This window comes from Acinonyx jubatus, chromosome F2 (genome assembly GCF_027475565.1).
Source record: "Acinonyx jubatus isolate Ajub_Pintada_27869175 chromosome F2, VMU_Ajub_asm_v1.0, whole genome shotgun sequence".
Lineage (NCBI taxonomy): Eukaryota > Metazoa > Chordata > Mammalia > Carnivora > Felidae > Acinonyx > Acinonyx jubatus.
The window spans coordinates 5,114,457-5,124,964 of NC_069394.1; the positions used below are offsets into that span (position 1 = coordinate 5,114,457).

At 50.7% G+C, this 10,508-nt stretch overlaps 1 protein-coding gene across 4 annotated transcripts in view; it reads left to right on the plus strand.

Annotated features, from left to right (window-relative positions):
- FAM135B (family with sequence similarity 135 member B) overlaps positions 1-7,909 on the plus strand; it is a 287,754-nt gene extending 279,845 nt beyond the window's left edge. For all 4 annotated transcript variants that reach the window (XM_053208135.1, XM_027063841.2, XM_027063842.2 and 1 more), the window contains 3 exons: positions 761-871; positions 2,295-2,408; positions 2,802-7,909. In XM_053208135.1, the coding sequence (XP_053064110.1) occupies positions 761-871; positions 2,295-2,408; positions 2,802-3,007 (431 nt within the window). In that variant the 3' untranslated portion in view covers positions 3,008-7,909. The remainder of the gene's footprint in view (positions 1-760; positions 872-2,294; positions 2,409-2,801) is intronic.
- The last annotated feature ends 2,599 nt before the right edge of the window (positions 7,910-10,508 follow it).

Genomic DNA, 10,508 nt, shown 5'->3' on the forward strand with positions numbered 1-10,508 from the left:
CACTGCTCCCCTGACCTTGCCTGACCCTCAGGGCAGACTGGGCTGCTGACCTTCCTCACCGATGGGGCAGATCGGTTGTCTGCCTTTCCGTTATTTTGAGGGCATTACTGGAAATGATCATGACAAATGGAAGACGGCTCCTTGGCCGTTCTCTCTGTCCTCACAAACCGGGGCAGCCATCTCTGGGTAGAAACAAGTGATTTAAACCACATTTCACTTTTTTCACAATTATAATCTTGCAATGTTCCAAAAAGAACCGCATTGTATTCATTCCCTTGCGTTTGTATGAAACTCACTTTTGTCGTGGTGATGTCATAGTCCCCATCAGCGTTGGTGCCCCCATAACCAAGGTCAGGGATAGACTCTGACATGGAAGCCTGCTTTCAGTTTGTGTGCTACGTGGATCTGTAAGGACCATTCCTACCTACAGCTCTGCGTTTGGGATTATTTCCTTTGGCTAGATTTATGGGAGGAGGTCAAATGGGCCGAAGGGTATGGAAGTGTCAGGACTCTTAATGCTGATCGCCATATCATTTGATTTTATAACCCCGCCACGGGTACCTGAGAAAAATTTACCCCAACTTCCCAAGAATTGGGAAGAATTGCCAAATTCCCAAGAATTGCCAAAGTGCCTACTTCCCTCTTATTTTAAAATTCACTAAAAACCACAGTTTCACGTTAACCCCTCCCCAATTATTATTATTTGCTCTCTTTATGTTCTTTCTTTCGTTTTTCTTTTCTTGCGTTTTTGTCTTTCTAGGCTTGTGGCTCATGCAGAAATTAAAGAAATCCGGGTCCCTTCTGCAGCTGACCTTCAGGGATAATGCTGATCTGCGCAAATGTTTCCTCTACCAACTCAGCCAGAAAACAGGTGAGGGCCTTCCTCCACAGCACGTGGCTGTGGTCACGAGTGGGAGCTGGGGGTCCAGCCGTGAGACCCCAGATCACTTCACCACGGCGTCAGCATGCTCAGGGAAGGGTGTAGTGAGGAGGCCCAGCACACACAGCCTCTTCAGCTCACAGGGAGCCCGACAGCGACTCACAAACTCAGCTGCCCCCGAGGAAGGGCACCAAAGACCAGCCGAGGTGTGCGTAGGGGTCCTCTCGGCACACAGAAGCTGTGGCTGCTACTTCCTGCCAAGCCTTCGGTGCCCCAGTCACAAGCCCTGGGTCTACTCCTTCCCAGGTCGGGATCCCCCCACAGAAAGGGCACATAAGCACTGTCCGTTCGGGTGGGCGGCGCAGGGGGAGACAGGAGTCTGTCCCAGGCAGGGCTGAAGTCACACCTTCGCCCCCAGTGGACTAGGAGACGCACAGAGGTGTTGAAGTCCCCGTCTGTGCTGTGGGAATGAGCAGAGAGCAGCAGTGGTCTGTGTGTCCAGGGAGGGAGCAGAGAGGTGACCGGTGGCCTGCTCAGTCCTGCCGGGCAGGCCAGCCTGGCGCAGCCTCGGTCCCATGTCCCCCTCCCTGTGGTCCTGTGAACGCTGCCCCTGCTGACGTGTCTGCACCTGTCTGAATGTGAGTCCGGCGTGGCTGCCGCCTGGTGTGGGTCCCCGGGCAAGTCCTGTCCACCGTGTGTCTGTGCCACGCCGAGCCTTCCAGGCTCCCCCCGGCCCCGGGGGGCAAGGAGGGCAGAGGGGAAGCTGGACGACGGTGTGGTCGGCACAGAGAGCTCGGGAGCTGGGCTGACCCTGCAGAGCTGTCCTGAGATGGGGCACGCGGCTGGTCCTTACGGTCCTGCCCTGTATCCGCCAGCCACTGAGGCAGGCTGGCTCCCAGCGGGTGGTCTTGGGATGTGACCTGGGATGAGAGGTCCCACCTTGCTGGAGGGGCACTGGGCTGAGGGCCTGGGGGGCAGTGTCTGCTGGCCCGTGCTGGGGTCTGAGGACGAAGGGACACGCTGTGCCGTTCGGCCCCCCTGTCCCAGCACCGGAGACCGGCTGCAGGCAAGGAGGCGCGTTCAGAGGCCTTCTTCCTCCTTCGGGTGATGGGATGAGCCCCGCAGGTTGGGGCTGTCCCTGTTGAGAAGGTGGAGTCAACACTGGCTTTCTTCCTTCTGCACTCAGTGCCGCTGCCCAGAGAGGTTCCCTTGTCACCTGCCTGCAGCTCCCCTTCCCCCCCTTGAGAGCAGCTCTCTCCGTGCGTCCCTTCAGCATCTGTGGCTAATGGGACAACAGTGCCACAGCCAGCTGCTCTTCCCTCTTCCCCTCTCCCGGGGCAAGTTCACAGAGTGTGTGCGAACCAGGAGGGCAGGGGGAGCCGCCTGGTGAAAGGCACCCTCCCGGCTCCTTCAGGTCTGCAGTATTTTAAAAATGTCGTGCTGGTAGCTTCTCCCCAAGATCGCTACGTGCCATTTCATTCAGCCCGGATCGAGATGTGCAAAACTGCCCTCAAAGACAGACATACGGGTAAGCCACATGTAATGTTTTTTTTAACCAACTTTCTGATTGATTGTTTTTTTATATGGATTTTGTTTTTTCTGAAAGAGAGAGGGCACAAGTTAGTGAGGGGTAGAGACAGACAGACAGAGAGAGAGAGAGAGAGAAGTGGGTCTCGAACTCACAAACCGTGAGATCATGACCCGAGCTGCAGTCAGATGCTGAACTGACTGAGCCACCCAGGCGCCCCCCTCCCCCGGCTTTCTGATGTAAAAAGCCCAAGTAAATTCGTGAAATCGACAGCGCCTTTGGGCACTGGGATGTCCCCCCTCCTGGGATGGGGACCCAGCAGGCCCAGTGTTTTTCTCCAGATCCCGCTGGCCGGTTCTGCCCCGACTTCACCTCCTTCTCCCCTCCTCCCAGGGCCCGTGTACGCGGAGATGATCAATAACCTTCTGCGCCCGCTGGTTGAGGCCAAGGACTGCACTTTGATCCGACACAACGTGTTCCACGCCTTGCCCAACACTGCCAACGCCCTGATTGGCCGCGCCGCCCACATCGCCGTGCTGGACTCAGAGCTCTTCCTGGAGAAGTTCTTCCTGGTGGCGGGGCTCAAATACTTCAAGTAGTAGGGGGCGGGGGCCTTGCCGGAAGCCTGGCGATCCGCGAGAGCTTTAGCTGAGACGTCCTTGTACAGCCCGCTGCCACTCCAGGAAGAGCTCGGAGAGGAAGGCACCGAGGCAAGGAGGGTGGGGTGGGACCGGCCATTCGAGGTGCTTCCATTTTGGAGATGTGGGAAAGCTGAACCAGTACAGTAACGCAGAAGACAAGACTTTGCCCGAACCTGTCTAGCCACCTGGAGTCTCCTTCAAGATATGGAGGGAAACTATGACAAAATAAAGCAACAGAATACTTGGGACTTGGCGAGCCCACCTTTTTATCCACCACCGGCTCCCAGAGAGATCGTTCTTGATTTACTAGGTTTGTCCGGTATGTTTCTAGCTCATAGCTTTATCATTCTGATTCAATTAAGTGCATACAAGCATTTCAGAACTCAGGTTAATCTCTGTGCAGAAGTGGAACATATTTGTGTACATATAATCCTCGATAGATTCCCATGTGCCACTCGTTCGAGACAGTGCGATGCCCACGCGATCATTCTCTCCTCGTGTTTTCTCAACAAGGGGCAAAGGAATGCTTTATAAACTCCAATCCTGTTTCGTTAGCAGCAGTGGGTTGGGTGATGTAAGGTATGGGCGGGGGGTAACGGTGATGCTCTGATGCAGGTTTGTTACAAAGAGAAGTAACTAGAGGGGACGAGGTGAACTCATTGCTTCACCTGCTTCTCCAGACTGTCTATGCAGAGCCCTGGCCCACAGGTTACTTCTGTGATTGCTTAAATCTGTCTGTAGTCAGGAAAACGGACTTAGGGTAAATCTAAGGGTTAAAGCGGAAGGGGGAGCTGGGATTAATGCACATGCGTCAGGCTTCTGCTGATATGCCTCCAAAGAAATGCTATGTTAGCATTGGATGCAACTGCAAAAAAAAAAAAAAAAAAAAAATACAAATAAAACCATTACCATGGCCAGCCGCTGCTTCTCTCCGTGGAAGGAGAAACATCTAAACGGAGGAGTGCTGGATTACAAACCTCAGGGGAGCTCTAAGAAGGTGCTGGTTATCTTTCCATAGAAATGTCTTCTTGCCTTAGGAAAATAAAGGGCTAGGAGAGGTCACCATTGATAAAAAACAATGGACGACAGGGACAACAGTGAGATCAGAGAGGAGGACAACAGCCAGATTGCGGACCCAGCTTAAATAGTTAGTGGCAAATGACTTAAGGGAAGTTTTGAAAATCACCGGGATGTTTGATATGGTCTCATAGACTGTGTAGACTCTTGGCCTAAAGGAAGGCCGGAGAATCACCTAGTTGTACTAAAGGAGCACGTGGACCAGGACAGTAGGGATGATTAACACAGAGACCCATCTTCAGGAGACAGAGGCTCCTGTTTCTGCAAAATCCCCTTCTAAAGTGCGGAAAATCACCTGCGACCAGATTCCCGGTCCCAGCACCTGGACCGTGACCTTAGGTCACCAGTGCCATGGTCATAAAAGCAAGCAAATCTTGGCTTATCTGAGAATTTTAGTCCTCACATATTAACAGTGAGACTTTACAAAACAAATGCAGACCAACGAGAAACCAATGCAGATGGGCAACTTTGCAGGATCGTAGACCCCTGGGTTCCTTGTGAAAGGAGAAGGCGGGTTTGGGGGGGGGGGGTGGAGTTGAATGAGCCACAAAGGCAGACTTTCACACAATGGAGTTAGGGCTTCTCTGTGGGTCTTCTGCGAACTTTCTCTGTGTCCTAGGCTTAACCCGTATGGGATCAGTAAATCCTGAGGGTCATTTTCCAAGTTCCCGATGTACATAGACTCTGATTACTCACGAATGGCGCCGACCCGGTGTATAACCCAGGAGGAATCCGTTCCCGCAGTGGAGCCCATGATGTGGTGTTTCCTGGTCTAGACGAGTGTTCATGGTCAGTGCAGGACTGTACGTTTGTAGCAACTTCTCCTTTTTGGCCAAATGCAGAGCCCCTCCGATGAGAGCATTTCATTTTGTGTTTCTGACACCCATCAGCAAAGCTTGTCACTCCCTGGTCATTTGCAGACCGTGTAGCCAGTGGTTACGGAGCCAGGGGGAATCTGATGACCATTGTCTTTTCCAATAACCAGATGCCATTTTTAACTTCAATATGCTGTCTGGACACGGTAAGAACTAATGGCAATAAACGTCCAGCTGCATGGTGCACCCCTCTTTTACAGGGGTGATCTCCTGTCTTTGTAAACCCTCTCTGGCCTCTGAGCATCTATTATATTGTGTAGAAATTACATCTCTATATTGTAAATAAGAGTGTCCAGTGTTGTGCGTCATGCCTCATTTGAAAGGCTTTTTTATGTCTCTTTCTATTGAAGTATAGATATCTAATATACATATATATATATATACACACACATAAATATATATATATAATGTAAAACAGGGACATTATATTATTTATTATAAAAATTATAAACAAAATGCCTGCGAAGATAATGGTCTAGTATGTTTTCATTCTCAGCGTATTTTATGTTTTTTGTTTTTACGATTTGTTAAGTCTCTCAGAAGTAGTTAGAAATAAACATCGCTACTATTGAGATCAACTGGAATTGGTTGTTCACAAGCCAAATACATCCAAGAAGCAGGCATGAACCTAGCGTCACCCGGGGGCAGGACTAATACCTCAATGGCAGGTTGAAAGCTCTGGAGAAGGTGAGCCCCAGGGAGAAGGAGGGGAGAGGATGGGCTCCTGCTGGTGACCGCGCTCCGCAGGTGGGTGCAGGGGGACTTCCGGCCATGCCAGATTCGAGCAGAGATAGAAGGCACAGTCCCTGCCCTCGAAGAACACAGCCTTGTTATGAAAACCAGATAGATCGAAGGTGAGGCACGGGCAGGTGCAAGGCAGTGCTGGAGGGCCAGTCTTCATGGCCTAGAAAAGGCTGTGAGTGAGATATATGCTCTGCACAGCTGGTCACCGCCAAGGACACTCATTCACCAATTCATTCATTCATTAATTCATTCACTCATTCATCATTTCATTCATTCATTCATTCATTCAGCAAGTGTGTCTTGAGGGCCTGCTGTGCTAGGAGGTCCAGGTAAGATTGAGCAGCTCGTAGTCTGCTCAGATGGGAAGGTGACGTAGGTCGGCACCCCCCGGGGGTAGGGATCAGAATGTGCTCAGAGGAGAGATACCCAGCCCACACTGGGGGTGTGTGGGGTCAGGAACAGCCTCGTGCAAGGTAGGATGTCTAAGGCCAGACACAGGGCTGAGTAAGGCTTGGCCTGGGGAAGGTGGGTTGCAGGGAACCCCCCGGGCAGGGAACGGAATGACCGAAAGGCTCGAGGAGAGAGGGCCAGGACCTTCGGCACACTGGACGGGCTTATGGAGACTGTGTCTGGGTCCCAGAGTGACAGAGCAGGGGCGTGAGAGGTCAGCCACCACGCCAGACTCTCTTCTTCAGGAGGAAATTTTTTGCTGTTGACACTAGTAGGAGAGTTTCAGAGGCGGGGCCTCTGTCAACCCTGTGTTCATGTCCTTCCCCTGGGTAAACTCCTAGGACAGACCCAACCCTGTGTCTTATGGGACGCCCAGGGCCACGTCTGCTCCCCCCAGGTCACTTCCGAAGACAGTGGACGTGTCTTCCCGGCTTCTTGTGGAGAGAAAGCTGGAGGGAATGGCAGTTTGGTTAAACTATTGCAGTTATCATTATTGTTACTATTTTCTGCTTTTCTGTTTTTCTTTTCGTGCATGGAAACAATCAGGTGAGATTCCTGCACTGGTATTTGGGGTGACCACACTGATCGCTCTTGATCATTTGATGTTTATTTTTTTAAGTCTATTTATTTATTTTGAGAGAGACAGAGACAGCACAAGCGGGGCGGTGGGGGGCAGGGAGAGAGGGAAAGAGAGAATCTCAAGCAGGCTCTGTGCTCTCAGCACAGAGCCCAACAGGGGGCTTGAACTCCTGCAACCTCGAGATCATGATCTAAGCCCAAACCAAGAGTTAGATGCTCAACCGACTGAGCCACCGGGCGCCCCGATCATATGATGTTTATGTGGGCGGGGAACGTACGGAGCCCTTCGTTGACAACTGCACAATCTGCAGCCCCACCAGGTTGAGGTAACTTGCCCAGAGCTACAGCCCCTCATTCGGTCGTGGATATTTCCTAACAGCTGCCCACGAACCAGGCATGGGTCACAAAGCACAAGGAAACAAACGCGAAGCAGCCCCTCCTGATGGAGTGTGCATGAGAGGGGAGGGTAGAATGCAGAAAGCCACAGGCATGGTGAGGTGGCAAAGGTCAGTTCGGAAGGAGCCCATGGGGCTGGGGGTGGTGGTGGTGGTGCGCCAACACAGTATGTGAAAGGGAAGGAACAAACTAGAAAATGGCGTGTGATCCAGGTTTTTCCGTGAAGACCGAAAACATGAAAAGGGCTAGGACGTGACCAAGTATCAGTGAGCCCTCACTTATGCGAGATGATGGCATCCCTCCAAGTCATGCCCATTGAATTGAAAGTCTGCTCTTGGGACGCCGTTTGTTTGGGTTTCATAGAGTATATTTCTGAGCATCGGCGATAACCGGGGCTGCTGTGTACCGTTGCACAGGTTGTGTAAAAACACATGGCAATGACACAGAGAGGGAGAGTTGTGCTTTCTTGTGTCATTCGTGCGAGGTATCCATTCCAACACCCTTAGGGAGGACGTGTGTCCGTCTTTAACTGATGGAGCAAAGCAGCATATGCTAACACCTGCATCCATGTTGTTTGTTTCTGCTTTTTTCATTTGCTTCCTCTTCCCATGCCTTACTGCGTACCTATTTTGTGCTGGGTACCGAACTGGACTATGCAGCTATTAGCATAAATCATGCAATCCTAAATAAACACTAAAAGGGTCTAGGGGGGGATAATAAAATTTACTGTTTTATTTTTCACTGTTAGTTTTGAAATTAATGCCATGGGGCCTCCACGTTGGAGGAGGAACAATGAATTTTTCCTCCAGGCTCTGTCTGATGGTTAGCATCCTCAGCTTTGCCCTTCCGGAATCCTCCGGATTGTGCACACGGGTCTCTATCCACGTGTCACAAAGCAGGGATGAACTTCAGTGACGTTACAAGTCTTTCTGTGTCCCTTCCTCCTTTCCTTTTTCTTTTGTTCTGTTACTTTTTCGTTCCCTTTTTTGGGGGGGTGGGGGAGGGCTTTGTCCGTGGTACCTCAGCATGATGCATAATGCTAGAGATGTCTCTAGAAAGCGCTATTAAAAAGCTAGCACAGCAAAGCCATTCCCTTCCCGCGTCTTTTCGGGTGAATGGGAATAATATGCTTTGCTTCACAGTGGGCTGAACTCTCTACACCAGTTTTCATTTTAGGGAAAAGGGCCCCGGTGCCTTCTGTCCCACAAAGGACTGTCCCCGGTCTAGAGCTGGACTTCCGGACCAAATGTCAATGTGTGGATGCTGCTGAGTGATGCTTCGTTAATGTCTGAAACAGGCTGTTTCCCATTTGTGATCTCTTCACAGCCACGGTGTGTGAGGTGCAGAATGTGTGTGCTTTCATTCCATAGATGTGGTTGTGATGATATGGCTTTAAAATCGTCCTCAGACTCAAGCCTTCATGCTTCATCACAGACTCAGAGCTTCTGGAGCTAAACCAAACCTCAGCTCTGATTTGCTCCTTTTTACCAAATGAAGGAGCAAAGGAACGGGAACAGCGTGCAGGGCTCCACGTTTGTCAGCGAGGACTTTCATGCAGAGGATTTCGTTTCACAGCCACACAACATACAAACGATGCTGGTTACGCTTTACTTAACAAGGGTCTCACGGCTCAGGAGAGGTGGACTCAAGGTTTGGTCCCCGAGCCTCTATGTCATCTGTGAGGCCGTGATTCCTCCAACCCAGAGAAGTTCATAAATCACAAAAGCCACCCACCCATCTTGTGAAAATCCATGCCCGGGCTCAGTCTGCATTGTCTAAACCACACTCTTGTGAGCTTTCCACTACAACATAATGCTGGAGGAGACACCTTCAGAGCCAGCGGACTAGATGGCAGACAGCATGGTTCTGTGACAGAGGTGGGCTTAGAAAGCGTGGTCAGTAAGCACAGTCTGGCGGTCGGCTGGCCTTTCGTGTCCCTCCGCCACCGTCTTAAGGCTCTCAGTCCCGCTAGCCCAAATCCACTCTTCCCAAATCGTAATGCCTCTCCTTCCACTGTTGTGCTAGCCTGCCCTCTTCCATTTACACCTGCTACTCCCACACTGGAATATTCACCCGGGGATCAATTCCTGTGCTGTGGGCTTCAAGCATGCACCAGATGCTTCGTGGCCTGTTCATCCCTGCTTCCCGATGGATCTGGGCTCCTTGTCCTACGGTCAGAGATACGTTTTCTTAGGATTCCAGGAACCGCTCCTTTCTCATTCATTGTCACGATGTCGTCTGTATCCTCGTAGGTCTCCCGCACGTGTACATGCTTTTTGAGAGCAGGAGCCATGCATAGACAGCGCGTTCCTGCTGCCCTCACCATTGCCTGGCACGGAGTTGGGGTTCAGTAAATATTTTCTGGAAGGGCTCGTTCCTCTTCGAAAGCTCACGTTTTCTTCTCTAACCCCTTCACCGATCCATAGTAGCTGATTCTGATGCAGGGAGGGGTTGACATTGGTCCATGTTTCCCCTGTAACCTTCCGCATCTGCAAGAGCAAAGTAGTTTCATGAGCTCAGACATCACACTGGAAGTTTTATTTAAGTGGGAAGAGCCGTTATGTCTCCAGGGCGTGCTTTTAAGCCAGTGGGGATGGGGTCAAGTTTCCTTAGCTATAAAATAGATCTGAAAGTACTTCAAGAGATAGTTGAGGGGCAGAGGAGAAAGGGAAAACAGAGTCTGAAACAGTGGCTGTGTCGAGTGGGTGTTTTAAAATTTGGGGGCGGGGAGCTTAGGAATGTTTTATGGCAGAAATTTGGCTAGCGGGAATCTTCTCTGTCATACACTGGGAAACTTTCTACACGGCCGGCCTCAAAGTGATTCGTACATGATGCCTTGCGGTGGGGGATCACCTATGAAGTGTCAGGCTTAAGCTCCCAGCATTCAGAACGTTCCATTGTGATTCCAGGGGCCTCCAAGGCGGAGCTTTCCAGCTCAGCCCAGTACCTAATTAGATGATCTACGGAGTAAAGCTGTTTTCTTGCTCAGGGTAGCGTTGTTGAGCGGTAAGAAAAAGGCAAGGACTTGGCACACAGCTGAGAACAGTATTGCATCAATGTAAGACTCTGGGAAATTTGAATTCTGTAAATGTCACTCAGAATGTTTTAATTGCATCAAACTGAGAAGACATCTTGAAATGTCTTTTAGCCCAAGGTTAAATTTACCGCCTTTGGGAAAATACCCTGTTTTATGCTTCTTGTTCCAGAAAGTTTAATAATAATCCAGGTACGTCCGGTAACCGGCACATGTCTTTGTTTGTTTGTTTGTTTGTTTCCTTTAAAGAGAGCACCTCATTTTGTCCCACCTACTGTCTTGTCTGAATGTAACCTCATATGAA